The sequence below is a fragment of the Mustela nigripes genome, chromosome 9, assembly GCF_022355385.1.
Source record: "Mustela nigripes isolate SB6536 chromosome 9, MUSNIG.SB6536, whole genome shotgun sequence".
NCBI lineage: Eukaryota > Metazoa > Chordata > Mammalia > Carnivora > Mustelidae > Mustela > Mustela nigripes.
This window is the reverse complement of record NC_081565.1, coordinates 16,634,947-16,657,993: the sequence shown is the minus strand read 5'-3', so window position 1 is coordinate 16,657,993 and position 23,047 is coordinate 16,634,947. Positions and strand designations below refer to the sequence as shown.

Here is a 23,047-nt window from a genome sequence, read left to right as displayed (position 1 = left end):
ACAGTCTCACTCTCAAACATTGAAAACGGGAAGGCATGCCCCACCAGGCCCTCTTAGCATCCGGTGGGGTCCCACACCCCATGAGGACTCTAGCGAGGGCCCTGAGACAGCAGTGCTCACCTCCTGCTCCCCGAAGTCAGCCTGCAGGCACGCACTGGGCTTGGCATGTGGCTGTATCATTTGCGAAATATATATATGGGAAAAGTCTATCACACTCATTCCATGAATAACACAAAGGCCTTGATTTGTTCCTCCACGTGACGAGCATGCGTTAGGTCCAAAATTAACACTGCTGTCTGGCTGGGCTATGTGTGTGTTTTTCCAAAAAGAGAAAACTTCCAAGCTCTTACTCAGCCCTCATCAGAGTGTCGAATGCGGTGTTAGAGGAATCAGAAGAACCGAGACCAAAAGCAAAACTCGGCCCCACTGGAGACTTTCAATAAATACCGTTGGCTGTTGAGATGGAAAAGAAAGGGGTGGGCGGTTGCACTCCTGTACTGAGTGGCTTTCTGCCAATTGCTTCACCTCTCTGCGCCGCACCTCTGTCACATGTAGACTGGGAATAACGTTTCCTACTCTCATGCATCTGGCAGAGAGAGCTGTGCTCAAAGAGAAAATAATGTCTTGAGGAGTGAAAAGCACTGGGGGGGATGTCACTCATGGCTATTATCAGATCTCATCTTGAGCCAATTAGACCCTGTACATTCTGCATAATGAATTTGTTTTTTCCTATCTACCATGCAGAGACATCAACTCGTTTTTTAAAGAAACCATTAATATGAGCCTACATGCATTTTAGACCACCATTCAAGTGACTTTAAGCCCTAGCAGCCTTCTCTGAAGGGATAGCAGACTCCAAGAGCTCCAGGTCATGGCTTCTGCAGAGACGGAAGGCCACTGCCCCCCTCTCTGGGCCCATAACTCCATCTCTCATGTGAAGGTGACACGCCTGACTCAATGCTTTCTTGGAGAAAATGCAATGAGACCATGTCCACAAAGGGGCCCAGCACAGTGCCTGATACATGGTTAGATAGATGGTCCATAAATTTTTGCACTGAGAGAAAGAGTGAAGAAGACATAGTTCAGGGTTTGTAGCTAGACACGCTTGGGGGTTCTAGTACCCAAAAGAAGCTCCATCTCTTACTTGCCATGTGACCTTGGATAAGTGTCTTGGCCCCTCTGACTCAGTATTCACGACTGTAACATGAGGGCAGTGGAAGGGCTTCCACGTGTGATGGCGCTATGCCCAGCCCCGCCTCAAGGGCCACCACGCACAATCTACACTGCAGAGGGGGTCTTGTGAGGGTCAAAGTACCCGGCACATCAAGGGCACTTGGGAAAGGGCAGCCCTGCTCCAACTTTGTTCTGATTTTGTTTGTTTGGATCTTCTTGGAAAGGCGTTGAATTCTGGAGCACTGAACCTCAGCCCCCGCGGAACAGGCCAAGCACGTGACAGATGTTAAACAGCTATTCCCAGAGAGGTCAGCCAAAAGGCCAAGGAACGGGAGACCCTTTCCTCTCTTCTCCGAAGCACGATTAGTTTGTCACAGCTGACAGATGATGGATGGGTACGCGTCAGTCCAAGGGACACCGCAGATTCCACCTGACCTTCTCCTGAGCATTCTAACCTCTCACGCTCAGCCAGCTCTTTCCTCCCTCTGCCAGCAAGCCCCCGCCCCCCTCCATCACCCCCTCACCTCTCCATCATCACCCCCCACCCCCGGCACCTCGCGGCATCCCCGCTCACTCACCATCACAGAGATGTGGAGAATGTGCATCTGCTCCTCCACGATCTCCGAGGGCTCCTGCAGCGTGGGCGCGGTGGCCCGGGCCAGCTGGCCGGCGCTGCTCATGGAGACGTGGAAATACAGGGTACCGTTCTCCAGCCACTGCTGCCGCCAGTGCACCAGCGAGATGTCCGCCGCCGTGCCAGACATCTCTGCAAGACAAGACCAAAGGTGCAGGGTGAGCGGCACGCCCCCCGCCTCAGGAGTCCAGGCCTGGAAGGAGCCCCGCGTGGTCAGGAGCTCAAAAGTCACCTACTCTGCACCTGGACACCTTTCCCTACATCCAATCTGAGAGCCGGAGACCCACACTTCCCCTCAAAGATGGGTCACCTGAGACCGAGAATCTCCCCAAGCAACAGAGTGGCAGAGGCGGAATCTGAACCCAGGTCTGTCGGGGGCCCTTGGGGAAAGCACGGACCATGGTAAGGACATTCATGCCCCTAAATCCAATGCATGGAAATCAAACTAATTAAGAGACGCAAGTGCCTACATTCTCCTGAGGGCACGGAGCTGGAAGAAGGTAAAGGAAGGACGTCTCCATCCTTGAGCAGAGCGGGGGCTCAGAGTGTGACTCCTTCACAAGCCGAGCTAGAAGTACGCACAGCACGAGCTGCAGAACCCCAGAGCTGGAAAAGCCCGAGAGAACATCTGGCCCAGCCTAGGGGCCTCAAAATTACCCTTTTTAGGAACAGAGCTTGGCAACTGGGCTGATCTGAGCCTGTTTCTCCTGCTTTGGTCAGAGCAGCTCCGTTTTTTTTTGCTAGTATATATACTACACGGCCAGGAAGGGCGCGCGGGCACCCAAGTTTCCGTGGCTTAAAAGTATCTGGAGAGACGCTGCTCCAGCCCAATGTGCTCATATGACCCGAGCTGAAGGCTGATTCTCCACAGACTGAGCCACCCCGGTGCCCTCCATCAACTGGTCTTTAAATTATTCTTCTAATAGTACTTCCTTCCAATATAACCACACCAACATAGCCTCTTCTTGAATGATGGGAGTGTTGGCAAGCACAGGTGGTGCCCACAGTAAGATCATACCATGGTTTCATCACGCTGCCTCCTGGAGGGACTGCGACCCTGGAAATGTCCTAGAAGGAAGGCCTCTCATGGTGTCTTGTGAAGAAAGAGGAAGGGTGGCTCCTGGAGAATTACCAAGACTTCATTCAAGCAAGAGTTACCATAGAGACAGAGGCACTCCACTGTAGAAAAGTAGCCGTAATAATGTCTGAGGCTTGAGGCTCTGGACCATCTTCCCAAGTCACGGAGCTGACCAAGGGGCAGTATGCCCGCAATTACCACAGATCTCATTAACGTGTGTGTATATGCGCACACACACACACACACACACACTTGAAGAGGACGGATGGGAAAGCTGAGCTAGAACCCCTAATCCAATCTCCTTGTCCCCCACTCTGCAGCCCCTGGAGACACAGAAGGAAAGACAGTTACCTTGAAGAGATGATGTCTGCTCACCAAATTCTACTGAATTATTCTTGTATCGCCCACTCCCCACAGACTCACTCCTTCAGGTTCACAATCAACAGCCCTTAGGGAAGAGCATCTGGCACTTAGTAAGGGCTATAAAAAGTTGCTATTAATATTTATTATCATTATTATTATTAACAGGGACAGGATCTAATTCACCCTTGAGCTGCGGTGGAAAAATCCTTGAGACAGCCTTGAGGGCTTGCTTTCTCTCCCACTCCTAATCGAGTCCACTAGGAGACCTTCCAAACGCCACCCCGGATGCATCCCTTCTTGGCTCTTCTCCTGCAACCACCTGGGCCAACGCACCACCCTCTCTTGCCTGACTAGCTACACGGGCTTCCTAACAGGACTCCCCTCTGGCTCTTTCCCTCGCTTTTCTGTCTGTTCTCACCCAGAAGCCAGAGGACCGGAGGACTCCTGGCCCAGCCTGTTCGCTCCATCACTCCTCGACTCGAAACCCTCAACAGCCTCTACCTCATTCCAAGGAAAAGACAAGGTGACCAGAATGTAGTAAGTTATGAGCCCAAGTGAAAACCCGCCTGGGCTTCACCTGCTGTGCCAAGAGTCAAGCGGGGAAGGAGATAACCACAAGACTTCATCAGCAATTAGGACACGAGGACCCCAAAGGACGCCAAGAGCTCACTGTGGGACACTGGGGGCAGGAGACTGGCTGGGAGCCCAGAGTGTGAAGCGGGTCTCTCTCCAGTGCCTTCTCTCCCCCCATCACCCCACCACCCCACCTCCGGGCCTCAGCACCCGAAGCACTGGCAGCAGTTTCTTCTGGCCGCCAGCCAGCTGGGCCAAGGCAAGGTGAAGACATTATGGTAAATGGGCGTGCTCAGTCCCTCACTCATGTTTCTTTCCATGCATCAAATCCTGGAACCAGAGGCCCAGAGAGCCCTGGGCTACTGGTTGCCCTGCAAATAGCTCTCTCGTGCAGCAGCTCACGAAGAAGGACTCATGGGCCAGTGGTCGGGCAGGCCCTGGCCAAGCCGCGTCTGACTGCCATGGCCTGGGATCGAGGAGATGCAACGAGTACAGGGAGGCTTGCCTAAATCTGCAGTCTTCACTCCTGGAGCTCTCTGCAGCCTGTGCTCAAGATCCCACCACCAAAGAAGCCCCCCTCCCCATGCTCAGATCAGGAAACAGAGGAGCAGCCAGAGTCAGCCCCTCGCTTCAGGCCACTGGTGAACGGATGCCCAGCTGGACCCAGTAGATGTCCGGTCCGCACAATTGCTACTATGCTGGTGGCTCTTGCAACATCTCCTTTTCCTTGACTAAATTAGCCCATGAACCAAAACTAGATTGAGCTCTTTGTTTGCTACAGCGATGAGTGCACAGTCAGCAGACAGTAAACGTTAAATGATAATAACAGTGTGTGAAACACAGTAAATATTGAATCACAGAGATCGGCTCTGGACTCACTCTATTACAAAGGAAGGAAACTGTTGCTGAGGTGGGGAGGAGGGCCATGGGGCCTCGGAGAGAAAACCCGCCCTGGTGGAAGCAGAAGGACCAGCCATTCATTCCTGCATTCACTCATTCCCACATTCACTCATTCCCTCATTCATTCATTCATCCTTTCATTTATTCCCTCGTTCGTCCATTCCCTCATTCATTCATTCCCTCATTTACCCCATTCATTCATTCACCACTCATTCATTCATTCCCTCATTCATTCATCCTTTCATTTATTCCCTCATTCGTTCATTCCCTCACTCATTCATTTCCTCATTTACCCCATTCATTCATTCACCACTCATTCATTCATTCCCTCATTCATTCATTCACCATCCATCCCCTCATGCAGTCTTTCACCATTCACTCATTCATTCCTGTATTCATTCATTCATCCTCTCATCCATCCATCCATTCATTCATTCATTCATTCACGTGTGTGTGTTCACACATCTAACACACATTGTTGAGCACCTACTCCATTGTGGGCACTTCAGTAGCTCAGAACATGGAGGGAAAGGAAGCCCAGTCTTGCCTTCAGGAAACTCAACCCTTTAGTGGCAGAAATTCTCCCCACTCCCCAGCTGGCATCTCAGTGCCCACACATGCGCATCTGCCCACGTAATATGGCCCTAGACTCTGCACATTATCCTGACCCACCTGCTACTGGCATCCCCTCCTCATGTGCCCAGCCCTGCCGGACTCACACCTGTTCCTCAAACAGACCAGGGTCACTCTCGTCTCAGGGATGAGAACTCTCTGTCCTGTCTGTCTGGAACTGTCCTCCCAGACCTTTAAGCCACCTTCTTCTTGGCATTGGCCTCTGAGTCCAAGTGACACCTGCTCAAAGAGGCTATGCCAGGATTAGCTGAAATTCTCCTCTCCACACACATCTATGCTCTACGGTATCCCCTTTACAAAACCTTTTTATAGCATTTATCACGATTAGAAATGAATCATAGGTATTTTCTGAAACATGTGTTTAATGCCTGTCCCCCCAGGAGAGCAGAGACCTCGCTTATTTCCTGCCATATCTCAAGTGCTTTTAAAAGTGCCTGGCACACAAGTGCTCAATGAAAAATTACTAAGTTGCCAATAATGAATACACACACACACACACACACACACACACACACCCATAATAAGATTATGGAGGTATTGTTAAGCCTCATTACAGAATTAAAGAAAGAATAAGTAAAGGTCCATTGAGAATATGAAGGTGTGACAGGAGTCTCCTAGCTCAGAGACAAAGAGCTACTCTAAAAACATGGTACCATGAGCGTTACAGAGAATAGGCGTATTGTTGGCTTTCAGAGGAGAGAAGGAGGCACAGAGATGGCCTGGGCAGTTCGGGGTCTCAGGGCACTGAAGCCACACAGGTAAGGAGTGCGGCGGGACATCAGTTGGAAATACACTCCAGACACAGGGTTAAGGGCTTTGAATCCCGGCGACAGAGTATATTCTCCTCGGTGTGCAGTCGGGAAACAGCGAAGTACACTTGATCAGAAAGCCAGTCTCGTGTCCATTAAAAACAGGTCAAAGTAATACCAGCATAACCAAGGCTAGCTCTTGAAATTCCCCGCTGATCGATTTTCCAATTGCATTTTCCCCTTCCTCTTCCCCAAGTCCTTCCATATAAACATTTCGCTGAAGTCTTCAAGTCACATTACAATCAAACTTAAAGCAAAAGGGGGACTAAACGCATTTGGTCGGGAACCAAGACGATTCCCATAAAGGCAGATTATGCTGACATGATGAATATAAAATGAAACAGCAGATATTAAAGTGGGAGAATTGGTGCACCATGCCTTCCGGCGGGAGGCTGACTCCTGCGCCTGCCTCCCTCCCACCTCAGAGAGCGAGGTTTTATATTGGAATCATAAAGAAACACAGGGATTGCCTTTTCACCTTTCTCTGTTCTCCCGCCATGGGCCACAACTCGTGAAATATTCAGTAGGCTCAAATCCCCTCAACCGCCCCACTAAAGCCAAGCGAGAGGATCAGCCTTCATCAGTGATTCTGGGTAGACTGCCATTCTGCCTCGGCAGCCACAGATGCCTTTCAGCCTCCTGGAAAAGAAATAAAAATTCCCGAAGGCGTGTTGTGCTTTTAATTGGCTTGTTCTTCCTAATCTATGGCACTCATTGTATTTTTATTTAATTCCTGAAGGTCATTATGAAAATAAGCAGCTCTTCTGATCACCAGCCATCTTGGTAACATCTCCCATGTGGCTAACTAACCCACCTCCTGATTCCACAGCTCCGCTGACCCTCCAGCAGATAATTCGCAGAAGGCCGGAGAGCACTTCTGATGAGTTTGCAAATAGTCTTTTGCTTCACCCGGCGGGGAGGGTGGGGAGCAGACATTGCAGGAGATGAACCATGAGATGAACTCACTGCCTAGGTACAAAGAACTGAGGAAGGCAGAGATGTTGACTTCAACCGCCCTTGCCATTAGCTGTTCCGGCCTTCATGAGGGTCATTCCGCTGAGTGACCTTAGGAAACAGATCTCATACGCACGCCCTCCTTTGCATCTCTACAGCGGTTGCCTTGTTGCTGACCTTCATCATCCCTCTCGTAGAACACCTCAAATGGCCTTGCGCCAGTCAGGGTCTCATCCCAGAAGAGAAGACACACTCAGTGAGGTCACTGAGAAGTATTTAATGACGGGGCTGTTTACAGACTTTGGAAGTATATTAGTCAGGGTTCTCCAGAGAAACAGAGGCAACAGGACATATAGAGACACATATAAAAAGACTCATTATGAAGGGTTAGCTTGTATGGTTATGGAGTCCAAAAAGTCCCCAAATCTACCGCCTTCCAGCTGGAGGCCCAGGAAAGCCAGCGACATAGTTCCAGTCCAAACCTAAGTCCTGAGCATGAAGGAAGCCAACGGTACATATCCCAGTCTGAGTCCCAAGGCCCAAGACCCAGGAGTGCTGGGAGAAGATGGATGTCCCGGCTCTAGCAGAAAGCAAATCTGCCCTTCCTCCACCTTCGGATTCTATCAGGCCCTCAGTGGGTTGAGTGATGCCCAGCTCCATTGATAAAGGCCTTTCTCCTTTACTCGGTCTACTGATCCAAAGGCCCGTCTCTTCCAGAATCACCTTCATGGTCACATTCAGAAATAATGTTTTATCAGCTCTCTGAACATCCCTTAAGCCAAGTCAAGTTGACATATAAAATTAATCATCATGGGTAGAGTAAAGGCACAACAGTGTTGGAGCATCTCAGGGTTGGCAACAGCGAGCAGCTGTCACCACCCTAGGCCTGAAGGGATGACGAGAGGGAGATGTGTAAAACCAGGAAACAGACTCAGCTGCAGGAAAGGACTGCCAGACAGGGGCTTCGAACTCCAGCAGAATATGCCGGCTACTGATAAGGCATGGCCCATCATGGATGTGGTGGGGTAATACATGCTCCCATCTCACGCTCCCTCTACCTCTAATCTCTTGCAGGTGCCTCACGTGGGCCAACTCCAATCAAACACCCAAGGGTAGAGCAAATCATACAGGTCAGCCTTCCGGCGCCCTCAGCAGGGAGGAAAGGGGGAAACATGGATCTCAAGGGGCCAGTGGAGAGCACCTGGAAGGTCCCGCCTGGCATGCTGACCTGCAGGCTTCCTTCCAACCATCATGCAAATGACTACCAGGATTAAGTTTCTAACCTATAAATCTGACCACATCATTTTCTTGCTTGAAATCTTTCAATGGCTCCTGACTCCCCTCAGGATAAAATCTAATTTCAGGGGCCTGGCCCCTGCATTTCTCCCCTCCCTTACTTCTCTTCACTCCTTTCCCTGCACTGACACATTATATCTGATCAAATATTTATGCAATCTCCACATCCACTACGCTCTTTCCTAATTCAATGTTTTTGAAGATGCTTTTTTTTTTTTTAAGATTTTATTCATTTATTTGACAGAGAGAGATCACAAGTAGGCAGAGAGGCAGGCAGAGAGAGTGGGGGTGGGGGAAGCAGACTCCCCACTGAGCAGAGAGCCCGATGTGGGGCTCCATCCCAGGACCCTGAGATCATGACCTGAGCCGAAGGCAGAGGCTTAACGCACTGAGCCACCCAGGTACCCCCCACCCCTTTTTTTCTTTTAAAGCCAAGAGAAATCAGTTTAATTTTAGAGCACATCATTTAGTTGCCTCAACTGAAGATGCCTCTTCAGAGGCCGGGACAGCCTTTGCAACTCAACCCCATACCTTCTCTGGAAGATCTCAGTGACCCCCATATGAGCTAGATATTCCTTTATACTTCCATAAAGAGGGAATATGGTGTTCTGTGTAATATCACAGACCCCGGGAGACCAACTACGGGAATTTGAATCCCAGCTCCCCTGTGTGTCTTTGGACAGACTCTTTACCTTATTTGTGCCCGTTTCCTCGTCTGTCAAATAACACCGGCCTCATAGAGTTCTTTTGAGAATTAAATGAGATAGCATGAGAATTAAATGAGATTAGCTTCGATCTTGGTCCTCACTAAGCATTCCAGTTATAGGTGTTACATCTCACTTCATACGCACTATTATAACACCCTATTTTACCACTGCCTTGGTCTCTGGTATTTATCTATGCGGTGTTTGGTATTTACCCATGTTAAAACTGGTATGTTTATACAGCTGACCTCTCTCACTGGACTCCAGTGCAGGGACACATCAGAGCCATTTGTGAACCCGAGTGCCTGACACAGTTGCCAAATGCAGGGCAGAGGGCTCCGTAAACGTTTGCTGAGCTGAGCTGGGCTGCCCCATTATCTGAATTCAAGTGGGCACTCCAAGAGGACACAGAGAAGAAATGCCAACTCAGGGCAGTCATGATGGCTTGTTTCCCATAGAGCAACACTACAGAAATTTATTTAACATCTGGCTCAAGTTTAGACACTCAAGAGAATGCAAGTGAAGAGAAAGACAGACTTTAAACATTCGAGGAGTTTGCGATTCTCATGGAGATAGGAAGTTTATATAGAAAATAGATAATCCCGTGGTTCTGTTTAGACATAAGTATGTATATATACGGCTGGAAAGAAATAGACTGGAACAAAATACACCAGATCATCAAGAAAGTGCTCTTCAAATGGTGAGATCAGAGGTGATTTTAATCATGATCTGATTCATTTTTCTCTACATTTTCTACATTGAATATACATTACCTCTGCATCTGTTTGATGCAGATACATGCTCACTTTAAAGATTCAGTCAACCAACCTTTTCTGAGATCTGGCATTGAGGGATTCTATCCTCAGGAGCTTGGGCCAACGAATGGAGAAAAAACATGTCATAAATAACTAGAAGTCAAAGTAGAAAGCTTGAAAGAGAGGAGATGACTTCTGGCTGGATCTAGAAAGTTTCTTTGTGGCGGAGTCTTAACAGATGGGCAAGATTTCAACAAGTGGCCATGTGGCAGAGGGCACGGTGGATGGAGGAATGACACAAAAGCGAAGGCGGGATTGCAGGTGTGCAAAGGGTCCAGTGGGAGGAAGCCAGTAGAAAAGGCAGAGGCTCACCATTACAGAGGAAACAGAGACAGAAGGCTAGATAGCAGGTCTGCAGAGAGGGACATAAAGAGGGGACTGCCGTGTCTTAACTACAGGCTGTCTCCCAGGCAGAATAAGAAATATTAGGTCCCACTTGGGGCTCCTTCATGCAATCAGACCAAGCCCTAGTTTAGAGGCTAATGAAGCTCTCCAAATACCATAAATGTAAACCTCTATGATTTTCTTTCTTTTTTTGTGAAGCGTGTGTGTGTGGCAGGAAGAAACTCAAGCCAGCTGTCCTACTCATATCACACCTAACATAGAATTAAGAGGAAATAAAGCCATGCCTAGCAATGTGCTCAGAAATCTGCAAAGCCCCACACTTCATCCTAAAAGCAAATGCACTCATTATCCCCACCATTCAAGAATCTAATTTCCATGGGGCACCCAGCTGGCTCAGTCAGTAGAGTGTGCAACTCTTGATCTAGGGGTTGCAAGTTTGAGTCCCACGCTGTGCAAAGAGATTGCTTAAAATAAAAAATCTTCAAAAAAGTAATATATAACCATAAATATTTACAGACCACCTAAAATGTGCCAGGCACAGTGCTAGGTCCTGTGGCAAAAGATTTGGCAAAAAGAACAATTTGATTGCTGCCCTCACGGACCTTCCATTCTGGGACGAATGTTCCTCTATGGACACTAAGCAGCAACAACACACCATCCTTCCCTCCTTCAGTTTCTTCATCCGTTTACCCATCAATCATTCATTCAATCCTAGTGCAAGATCATGTCTGTCTAGCTAATTGCTGTCCTCAGTGCTTAGCATACAGTAGGTACCCAATAAATGTCTGTTGAATGAATATATCACTCATTACATGTATCATGAGTTCCCTGCCCTCAAGAAAATCACAATCTAGGAGAGGAGGAAAAGGAAGATCAATGAAGGGGACAATCCTCTGGTACTGGCCACGAAAGCATGCATAGGGTGTTGCGAGAACACGCGTGAAGAGGGAGTTAATGCCCCTCATTTATCAGGGGTCTGGACAAGGTTAGCAGGCAGAGTCTATAATCTGGATATTTTATAAGTCTATAAGGTCCTGATATCAGACCAGGTTACATGTCCGTAGATGCATCATGGTGGTGTGCAGTTGGGGAGGCTGCTTGGCGGGTAGAAGGTGGAGACATGGGGTAGGGGTGGGGGTGGGGCTGGGACACAGCCAGAGCAGTGGCAGGTGGAGAAGAACACCTCAGGAGTACCTTCGACCCTCTTCTTCCTCGCTCCCATCTGTCAGCTACCTCTGCCTTTGCCCCCCACTCCCAGCCTGCCTCCTCCCGCTTCCTTGGGGAACTGTGTCTTTTACCAAAAAAACCTGCATTCCCTAGCCACCCAGTAGAGATAAATAATACAGTTATATCCAGTTAAATAAGGGAGGGGAAGAGAATTAAGAGTTATCGGCAAGGGAGAAGAGCACATCGCTTCAGATTCCATCTGAAAATAGATGGGTAGTGGTTGGAACTGGATCGTATTACTCCTGCTTATTCTCTCCTGAACCATTTCCCTCGCTCCTCGCTGCATTTTTTCACCTGGTCTTTCTCTGTTGTTTAGCTTCACTATATGCCCTTGTGTTTCTCCTTGTGTTCGCTGTTTCTCACTTTCTTTTCTTACCTTAATGCACCCAAACCATCAATGAGTTTTTCTCCCCCTCCCCTGTTCCACAACACTGCAAACTGATGGGGAGAGGAAGCCAAAAGAATGGGGACAGGGACTAACTTGCACCAACACCTGTTTATGTGCCGGGCAGTCAGCTAGGGGAGGGAAACCCACATGAATAAGGGGGACAGAAGGACACCCACTCTTCAGATGTGCTGCCTGAGGTCCCAGCAGGGGACTGGCCTCTCCCATGGTCCTCCATCTAGCAAGGGGCAGAGCATGAATTCAAGCTCCATTTCCCTTACTCCAAATTCAGTGTTTGCCCCGCTTTCCTAACCAGGCTGAGAAAAGGAGTTTGCACATTTGAGTGAAAAGACAAGAGGGACCAAGTCCACACGGTGGGTGTGATGTAAGTACCAGGGACAGCACCTCCCAGTCAGCCAGACGCTCGGATCACATGTTCCATCACGAAGAAGTCATCCGCTGGGGTTGAGTATTTCTGTTGAGCCCTCTGTTTTTAAAATGCACATCTGTCTTGGGAAAGGTATAGGAAGCATTCTGTCTGGGGGTGAATTAAGTTTTTTTGTTTTTTTTTTTTTTATTTGACAGACAGAGATCACAAGTAGGCAGAGAGGCAGGCAGAGAGAGAGAGGAGGAAGCAGGCTCCCCGCTGAGCAGAGAGCCTGATGCAGGGCTCGATCCCAGGACCCTGAGACCATGACTTCAACTGAAGGCAGAGGCTTTAACCCACTGAGTCAGCCAGGCACCCCATGAATTAAGTTTTTAAGACCACTTTGCTCCTTCCTCCTGAGCAACATTTACCAAGTTAGGTTTACCCCCTGAGCTTCACTTGTCTCATGTGGAAAATGGGAATCCTGAAAGCAATCTCTGACAAACGTCCTGAGAACTAAGAATGACTCGTGTTGAAAGAAGCCAGCACAGCACTTAGCACCTGCGTATTCCCTGACAGCTGTCTGTCTTCTCGTCACTCCTTGTCTATCTCACCACTATCGAGACAAGAATCAGGTTGTTCAACAGCAGTGGGGGATGGTATGGTACCAACTACAGAGAAAAACGTGGCAGAGGTTACAGATCAGACTTCCTGCTTCACTTGGAAACAGTATCTAGGACCCTTCTCTCTGGAGCTCCAGTTCCCCTCACCCCTTTTAAGTCATCTCTGTTGGCTTCAACCTGGAATCATAGAAAACCTCACAGATGAAGGCGTGTAAAGGAATGGAGATGAGTGATCTAATTCACCATTTTACTGACTGGGCAATGTAGACCAGAGAGGGGTAACAACTTGCCCAAGGTCACACAGCCTCACAATCTAATGTTCTTCAAGGATCATAAGGAGGCTAGAGACAAAGATTTGGGGTGGGGGCAGGCCAGAGGTGAAAGATGGAACTTCCCGGACTCCTAAAAGTGCTTTCCCAGCAAGCGGGGAGGGTGTAGAATTCCCCTGGACCTCCAGCGCTTCCTCAGCCCTAAGATTCTACCATGAGAGTTTCTCCTACCATGATGGTTCCCCAACCCTCTCACCTCAACCCAGAGGGTTCCGTATCTGAGCACCCCAACCTGGGTTCACACCAACAGATAATAAAATGGGGTGAGTCAGGACAGCATGGTGCTATGCAGTGTTGGGGCCGAGGGAGGAAAAATGAAACTTGCAAAAACCAAACGGGCAGCCCAACAGAAACTAAAGAGGGTGCACAGAGCTGCTACTGTTGCCACCAGCTACTTGCAGCAAAGCGGGAGATGCTGGACGTGGAGGCACCCCTTCCCGTGATTACGTCATCCTGATGCCAGATGCCGGTGGACACCCACTGCCTCTGTACGGGAACCACAGTCCACCAGCCCCAAGCCGCACTGTGACCTCCCAGTTTCCGCCATGCTGTACTTCCTGCCTGAAATGCCCTAATTCCTCTTCTGCAACACAGATGTCACCATCTTTCAAAATCCAGCTCAGTTACCTCCTCCAAAGAGCCCGGCCCAAGATGCCTTCTTCCTCTCTCCTCTGAGCTCTAAGCCCCTCTGGCAGGCAGGCTTTCGACTCCCTTCTCTGGTTCGCTAACCTCACCCGTCTCATTTCCTTTGCTAGGTCATGAGAGTCTTCTGGGCCAAGAGTTGCTATTATCTGTCCTATCTCAGCTTTTTTTTTTTTTTTTCAATAGTGGCTTACTTGATAATATGGGTCAATGTAAGATTAAAATCAAGGCCCAAGGGGTGCTTGGGTGGTTCAGTCGGTTAAATGTCCATCTCTTGGGTTCAGCTCAGGTCATGATCTCAGGGTCCCGAGTCAGAGCCCCGCACCAGGCTCTGCACTCCCCAGTCCGAGGCAGGGAGTCTACTTGAGGATTCTCTCTCTGCCCCTCTGCCCCAGTAAATAAATCTTCAATTTTTTTTTTTTTTTTTTTTTTTTTTTTTTTAAATCAAGGCCTAAGGGGCGCCTGGATGGCTCAGTGGGTTAAGCCTCTACCTTGAGCTCAGGTCATGATCTCAGGGTCCTGGGATCGAGTCCTGCATTGGGCTCTCGACTCAGTGGGGAGCCTGCTTCCTCCTCTCTCTCTGCCTACCTCTGCCTACCTGTGATTTCTCTATCAAATAAATAAATAAAAATCTTTAATAAAAAAAAATCAAGGCCTGAGAGGCCGAGACTTTCCACTCCAGCTTCACAGATAGAAAACTGAAGCACAGTGGTGGAAAAGAGGTTGAGACCCAGACGTGGGAGGATCTTCACCACGTGAAGATCTCTTAACATGAGAACATAATGAATCCATCTGTCCCCTAACCTCACCCTCATCCCACCATCGCACCCCTGCAGCATCGAGCAAAACAGCACCAGCTCACACCACGTGGCTTTCGATGGCTCAGCTCGGGACCAGTCAGCATCCTGAGCCGTGCCCGCCGCCGTCCCCAGCAGTCACTCCGTCCCTGTAGAAGCATGCCTCCCCACTCTCTCCCAAGGCCACGCTCAGGTTCCGTTGCCCATCTGTCCTCAGAACTCAGCTGTAAGTCGACTAAACCATCCACAATTCTTCTCCTTCCATCCGCCCAGCTGTGTCACTGCAGATGCCCATCAACAGGTAAGTCTGTCCTTCCTCCTTCTGAATCAGAGTTGGCTGCACAGCTTGCTTTGGCCAAAAGATACAGCAAAAAAAAAAAAAAAAAAAAAAAAATAGACAAGGGCAGGGACTTGAAAAGTAAGTGTGTGTGTCTGGACATGCTCTCTTCTTGTCCTTGAAAACCTTGAAGCCTGGGATAACCTGCTGGATGAGGACAGAACGTGGCCCATTGGCCACACGAGGAAGCGTGGCAGGGATCTGCCAAGACCAGCAGAAGAAGGACTCCCCAGCTAAGCTCAGACCAAACTGCCAACCCCAAATAATCATGAGCTTAAAAAAAAAAAAAATGCTTTAAAAGCCACTACGTTTTGAGTGTTTGGTTACACACGCACTGTCACCATCTTTGTGAAGCCTCCTTCCCCGCCTCCAATGCTGGGATGGGGGAGCCCTGCCTCTTCTCACTGTTGTGCTTATGAGGCTGTATCCTAATCATTACTTTGGGGCTTTCACAGCTCACCTCTCCTCCGCTCCCTGAACCTCTGAGCTTCTCACAATGAAAGGCCTGCTCTCCCTTGCTCCTGGAACCCATCCCTCTAACACCCGGGTCCGAGGAGGTGTTCCACAGGCCTGTGCAGAACAGAAGGAATGGATTCAGAAAATTTCCCCCAGGCAGAGTCCTGCCGCATTGCCCTCTGCCCCACCTCCTATCAAATCTCTGTGGCCCTGATTTGAGAGCATGAGTGGGTATCGACTGGCTCCCAGCTCTGCTGCTTCCAGAGCAAAATCTTCCCCTATATTCCTTAAAGAAGCCCGGTGGCTGCTCTGTGTGTTCACAGCAGCCTTGAACATTAGGCTGCCTCCACGCCGTTACCCTCACTTCTAACGTGGAGTCGGAGCACAGCCCCAGGCCAGTGGTCGGGTGATTACAGGACCCTTTTGGCTTGCAATCCCACACCGTTCAGTCCAATTGAGCCATGCCACAGATGCTGCCCTGTGGCAGGGACGGAACAGGGAGAGGATGCCAGGCTGGGGGTGGGGAGGAGGGAAGGACCTTCTTGATTTTCTGAGTGCATCAGCGGAGGCTGAGAAAAAGGCTCAGGCTGACCCCAGTGTCCCTCCTGACCAGAACAGTAAGTAACTAAATGATATCAAATGATGCCTTTCTCCAGCCGTGTGGGACACAAGGACTCCTGTGACCCCTATGACAAATCGTTTTTCTTTGTTTTAAATACCAGATTCCTGGGGCACCTGGGTGGTTCGGTTAAGAGACCAACTCTTGACTTTGGCTCAGGTCATGATCTCAGGGTTGGGATGGAGCCCCACATCAGGCTCCTCACTGAGCAGGATCTGCTGGAGATTCCCTCGTTTTCTCTCCCTCTGCTCCCGCCCCCCTCCACACTCACTCGTTCTACCTCTCTCTCCCTCTCAAATAAATAAATGTTTAAAAGAAAAAAAAAATAAATGAATGCCAGAATGCCCAGTGAGATGATGGAATGTTAGCCCCACACTTCCAGGCTAGCAGTCAGGAAAGACAAATCCCACTCTGGTCTTGGTTCTGTGACCCTTTGTGAGGCATTTGTACCTCTAGACCTCAGTCTTCTCATCTGTCAAATGGGAGGACCAACTTTTCTCTTGACTCCTTCACTAGGTCACTGGAGAAAGTAAAGTAAGGGGGAAAAATCATGAGAGGTATTTTGCATATACTATTCTCGATGTCAAGGTCATTGTAATCAACCTGATGCAAGATGTCTGGAATACTGACACGGCTCAATGGAAAAGGCTAAAATCACTTCCCATTTTGAACACCCAGCTCCCAAATGCAGCATGGGCTCACCCAGTCGCCACCTCTGTCATTCTAGCCGTTAGCTCAGGAACCTGGCAGAGGTCACCTAACTTCTCAAGGACTCCCCTTCCCCCACAGAAACTGGGGACAATAGCATCATAATAATCACTGGAGAATGAGCATCAGAAAGGCAGGGATGGGGCCATGTCCAAGGGCCCAGAACAGTGTCCAGGATAATGTAGCCACTTCATCCAAAATAACAGGACGGCTAGCATTCATTAAGTGCTTACTGTGTGCAAGGCTCTGTTCCCAGCTGTTTGCACAGATTTTCTCATTTCGTACTCCCACCTTCCGGAGGACTTACGGATCATAATAAAGCCACGAGCAGGTAGTGTTGAGCTAGTATGTCAGCACGAGACCTGGCCCCAGAATTGGATCAGTCAGGTCTGCAACAGAGCCCACCCCTCCTCCTCCTGCCTCGTCTGTGCTAGACAAATGCATGGCTCTTCCTCTGGTAAGGACACACAGCAGGGACTGTGTGCTCCAAAGCACTGGGCTCTGCCTTTGACTGTGAATTTCTGGAGAAGAGGAATCGTGACTGTCCGGTGACCTCTTTAGAGAACTGTGCTTACAATCTGGAATAGCAGCAGGGGGTTGGACTGGGAATCAGGACCTCTACACCGTCACGCCCTCCCCGCCCCCAACCCCAACCCCAACCCCAACCCTCACCGCACCTTGCTGGCTCTGCTTCCGGGAGCAAACGGAGACTGAGACAACTCTGCAAATGTTTCTGGGGAATCCTCACTACCCCAGGCCCTTTGCTGAAGCATCCGGGCACCATTTCCCTAAATCTCCACTTCTCTTTTAGAGTCCAAAGAATCCAGACCCAGGGAGTACAGGGAGTTGACCCAGATTACACAGTCAGTCAGGGACCGGGCTGGCGAGCATCCAGCCTCTTGACCTCAAGGACTAATGGTTGTGTCGCGCCTGCCAATTTCTGAGTAGCCTCCTGGCTCTGCCAGACTTGCTGGGTTACCCAGGGAAAGGTGTGTTCCTCGCTGAACCTTACTTTCTCAACTGTAAAATGCGAGAGCAGCTATCCTCAGAGGTGTTCAGAAGAGTCACTAGAGAATGCCTTAGGAGGCAAGGTGCGGGGACCTTCTTCTCCATCTTCATGGAAACGTCACGCCACCAGAGAACGCAGGGCTCCGCCTTCCATTCCACAGTTCATCCCATGTGTCGGCTCTGGGAAAAGAGGGGGCTACCCACCCAGCATCCCAGGAACCTCCACTACAGGCATTTAATCCGCCCTGAAGATTTCTCTTCAGAGACCATTGGTGGTTTCCCTCTCACCACTGTCACAACCACCCTGGTTCCCATCCACAGCACGATATGGAATATGCAAGAAGGAAACATGCTGCCAGAATGTCCTTATGATAGGCAAGCGTGCCTATTTACAGATGGCACTGGGAGGTTTGCTGGCCCTGGGAGTGAGCATCAAGTTAGAGAAGTCATCCCTAGACAATATGGGAGAGCATCACGCCAGGGAGTTACAGGTACCTGTGAAGTCAAGTTTATATCCTCTGAAAACAGCTGCAGAGATCCTGCCTAGAGGAGTCCCCATATATAGGTCTCTGCTCCTAATGCAAAACTGTGCTCACAGATACATGCCTCTCTCCATGAACCTAAGCATCTGTGTGCTGCCCAGAAAACAGCCCCATTTCCCGCAACCCAAATGCCAGCTGTCCACGTGCAGTCACTTCCCCCCACGCATGCATGAACACACACTGACGTGTTCATCTACAGACACAAACACCACTGTTACCAAATGCACTGTCAAACGTGGACTCCCGTGTACATTTTGCACAACCGCTCCCTTCCTTACGTTGGCCTAAAGACTATCTGTGCCTGTACCACCCTGGAGCACTCCCTGACCCCTACAATCAGGCATCTCCATGTACAGGCACACGCACACACACACACATGGACACTCCCCTAACACAGCGGCGACAGGCTTATCGGGGGCCCTCACAGATGCGTGTTCTCCCAGTGTGTTCAACTGGCCCACCCCGTTTGCTCACTGCCATGCATACTTGAACTCACACATCTGTGGCCTGGTGTCTTGGCCACATTCACGGACAGAAACCCAACCATCTGTGTAAGCATGCACCTGCCTACAGCTACGGATACATTTAACCTGAGGACATACCTAAGCCTGCGTTTATGTCCTCACATCCACAGGCCTGTAACTGACATCAGGAAACGTCCCTCTGAGCCCCGGGACTATCTCTGGATCTGTCCTCCGAGAAGCCTGGTCTTGTACTCCAGGAGGAAGATCAAATCCTCTTCCATACCGTCTCAGGAAGCTATTTCCTCCTTCCTAGTGTGACTGACAGGCCATCGTGGAGCAAAGGAGAGCAGAACAGTCTCTGTTCCCGGGCTGTCCATCCACTTAATCCTTTCTGATTTTGTTATGGGGAAAAAACTCCCTGAATTGCTATTTCATCCATCTAGCCTGATGTCCTTGAAAGAGACAGAGGCAGAAAGAAGCCTGGTGATGCCGGGCCCTGGGCAGCCCTGGTGATATTCCCGTGGGGCTCTCACTCTAAGGTCTGCGCAGGAAGCCTGGCTGGAAAGCCCAAGCCAGCACCATGGACACGGGGCCAGGAAAACCCAGAAGCAGAAATGACAGGATAAAACTCCTCTTGTCCGTCTTACAGTCACACACCACGCTCGACACCATTACACACGGCAAGTCATAGGGCCCTCGGCATGCTGTCAAGGTAGCCATGAGAGGCCCACTTTCCAGAGGAAGAAGTGTAGGGCTTTGCCTACAGGGCCAAGTGCAGGAAACAAGAAGCAGAAATGGAGATTCAAACTCAGGTCAGGTTGCCGCAAAGCACTTTCTAAGCACAGGGGCATCTGGAAAGAAGCTGGCCAACCATGCTTCACTGCTCGGCTTCTGGAATCTTCCTCTGACAAGAGCTCTATCCCCAGAAGAGCTCTCAGTATGACGCGGAGCTACTTCCCCAGCCTGATCCAAGGACTGGGGGCCAGATGAGGAGACCAGGAAGGAGAGAAAGCCTGGGGACAAAGGGAGGGAAGGAGGCAGGAACAAGGAAGGGCCAGTGTGCGGGAGGGCACAGGGACAGACGGTGGGAGGGAAGAAGGAAGCCTTCAGAGATGGCAGACTCCGTCCGTCTCTTCTAACAGCGTGGGCCAAACGCCTTCTCTGTGTGGCCCGTTTGAGATGCCCTGGGGGGACTGGCTGGGCTTTCCATCTGGGGAACTCCTGGTCGAGGGGGGCCAATGTCTGTTGTACAGGTCAGGCTCCAGCTTGACCAGATGTTTTTAGAACATTCGTATAGTGACTTTCCAAATCACTATGTCGGAAGACAGATTCCGACATAACCCCGCCCTCCATCTACCCACAAGGATGAGCACCGATGACCCAAAGAGACTTAGACACGCATTTTCCCACATAACCTCAGAATAATAATCAGAACCTCAGAATAATCCTCATAACCCCCTTTCCAGAAAGTTACCGTATGTCTCTGTATATCCATGTGTACCTGTGTGAGCGTGTGTGTGCATATGCCTGTGCAGACGCGCGCACATACTTGACTCAGAAAAACGAAGACGCTAGCAAGGATCACACAGGATTTCAGCCGCAGGGGTGGCGTTCAGACCCACGCAGCCTTGCTCAGGGTCCTCGCCCTAACATTCCTCGGACGGCGCCGCCTGCAGCTGCTTCTACTGGGTGAGTGGTGGCTGATGAACTTTCACACTCCCGGTTGTCGAGCCCAGGACAGCACAGCTGGATGAACCCCAAGACCTATTCCGGAGGCAACGAAAGCAAGGCTGGAAGAGGGGACGTGGCGTGGCTCAGGTCCGCCCACAATAAACATCTGGACGGGCACTAGGGCCTGCCCTCCCAACCCCAAGGTCGACGCTCTTTCCTCAGTGTGCTTTATGGCAGGCTCTGCGTTTGCAAGATGAGCTCTCCTCACCCTGAGGTCACCGACCTGGACGCAGGAAAGCTGATGGGAGGGTGGACATGCACCCGAGCTCCCCTCTCCCATGCAGGGGTGAAAGCTCGTGGGGGAGCAATCATTCCATTGCTGCGGCAGCAAGATTAGCAACTGGATTTTACAGATGAGCCAAACGTGACCCAGACGGAGGGGGGGACTTACCTGGAGAAATGGAGCAGCCCTCTCCAACAAAAACCTTTCCTACAGAATTGGCTCTGGAAGAGCACCAAAGCTGCTGAGTGCCAAGGCTGAGAACACGAGGACTGGAGACAGACGGGCCACGGGCTCCTAACGTGGCAAACGACACGCTCTGAGATCTTTGACTGGGTCCCCACTTCTGGGTGTCTGACTCGTGAGTTCACACAGTGTCGTGTTCAGAATCCTGCCACGCTTAGTTTCGCTGCTGGGACCATCTTGAAAGTCTTACTAATTTGTGAACAAGAGACCCCATATTCTCTTTTTGCACTGGGCCCCTGCAACTTCTCTACCTGGGCTTACCTCTGTCCCTTCATCTTCCTGGGCTTCTGTTCCCTCAATTTCAAATGGGGTTAACCTAAGGCTAACCTATCAGGGAGCGTGTGCCTTAGCCACAACCCCTTTCCAGCAGAGGCCATAAGAGCTCCGTCCCATATGCGCCTGCTCTCGGCCTAGGGCCTTCCTAACCCTCGTGCTAGGCACACCCGAAATACCAGGGAATTTTTTTTAAGATTTTTTTTTTATTTTTACTTTGACAGACAGAGATCACAAGTAGGCAGAGAGACAGGCAGAGAGAGAGGGGAGGAAGCAGGCTCCCCGCTGAGCAGAGAGCCCGATGCGGGACTCGATCCCAGCACCCTGGGATCACAACACGAGCTGAAGGCAGAGGCTTTAACCCACTGAGCCACCCAGGTGTCCCAATACCAGGGATTTTTAAATTTTAAATTTTAATGTCCTCTACCCATTGCCCTCCAGCCCGCAACCTAGAGTAGCCCTTAACGAACGGCAGATGTAGGATGGATGTGGTGTAGGATAAATACCCCGGCTCAGGATAGTGCCTGCTATGCTCCTTCTGCTGCCCCAAGTTCCTTAGGACACTGATCCCTGGGTGTGGAAAGCAGCCCCCTGCCCAACTGTATACCCTTCACTGGCTCCGTTCCCTGCCCTGCCTCACTTGCCCTACTCATGCTTCCTGGGACCCCCTCCCAGATAAATTACATGAACTCCCCTTCTCTTCTCAGTGTCTGCTTCTGGAGAACCCAATTTGAGACAGAGCTGCTGTGAGCTTAATTGAGATAATGCATGTAAAGTGCTTAATACAGCATCAGGCATAGACACAAGCCCTCGATAAACGGTAAGCCTACCAAAAAAAAAAAAAAAAAAAAGGCCACTTTATAAGAAGACATGAGGAAGATGACAGAATGTGTATAATTGATTTCTAAATTTATCCTCCTAATGAAATCATCTCCAGGCAGACCCTACTCATGACCAGTCAGGAATGATTTTTCAGGGCCCCCCTTCCCACCAGAGGCAGGTGCCCGTCATTCTGGTTCCTAGAACCCATTCCAAAGTCAAAGCTCACAGAATCACCGTCCACCTCCTTCCTGGCCTTGGCAGCAAAAGGGAAGCACAAAACCACCCCAAAAGCTCAGAGCCCGGAGAACAGACATCTTGTCTACCCCTCTGTTCTACAGATACAGAAACTAAGGAATGGAAATATGCCCAAAGATTGTGGTGTGTGGAGGGCAAGTTCAGACGAAGAACCAGGTGGCCTGCCACCTAGTCTAATAATCCTCATTATTTACTGATGTGTTAATCCTTTGTAATTGCCCCATCCACACACACATAGAAGAAAGTAAGCCCCACAGATGCAAGGATTTCCGCCTGTTTTTTTTCACAAGAGCCTAGCACGGTGCCTGGCTCATATTCAGGGCTCAATATTTATTACTGAACAAATGCTCTTCTCATGATACCCACAGTATATCCCTGTTGAAACTACTCCTGGCCTGCCTCCGCGGGGGAGCAACACTTCCAAAGGGCCTCAGACCCAGCCTCGCCCCCGACTAACAATCAGAACAGCATGGTCAGGATGCGGGTTCTGGAGCCAGACCACCAAGGTGACCCCTAGCTCCATGAGAAAGCCCCTGCAAGACCTCGGGCATCGCACTCGCCCTCAGTCTTCCCATCTCTAAATAGGGCAGCTGACAGTACTTCCTAAAAGTACAGAATGTAAAGACCAACCCTAGGGTAAGCACTCAGGACAGATTAGCTATTATTAAGATAAAAAGAAAAGCCCTCCTGCCCCCAGGGCTTACTTTTGCTGCTAATAG

The 23,047-nt window shown here is 50.0% G+C and overlaps 1 protein-coding gene across 3 annotated transcripts in view; it reads right to left on the bottom strand.

The window, feature by feature from the left end:
* Positions 1 to 23,047, bottom strand: part of ASTN2 (astrotactin 2) — an 858,139-nt gene that overhangs the window by 733,690 nt on the left and 101,402 nt on the right. For all 3 annotated transcript variants that reach the window (XM_059410933.1, XM_059410934.1, XM_059410936.1), the window contains exon 2: positions 1,752 to 1,939. In XM_059410933.1, coding sequence (XP_059266916.1) covers positions 1,752 to 1,939 — 188 coding nt within the window. The remainder of the gene's footprint in view (positions 1 to 1,751; positions 1,940 to 23,047) is intronic.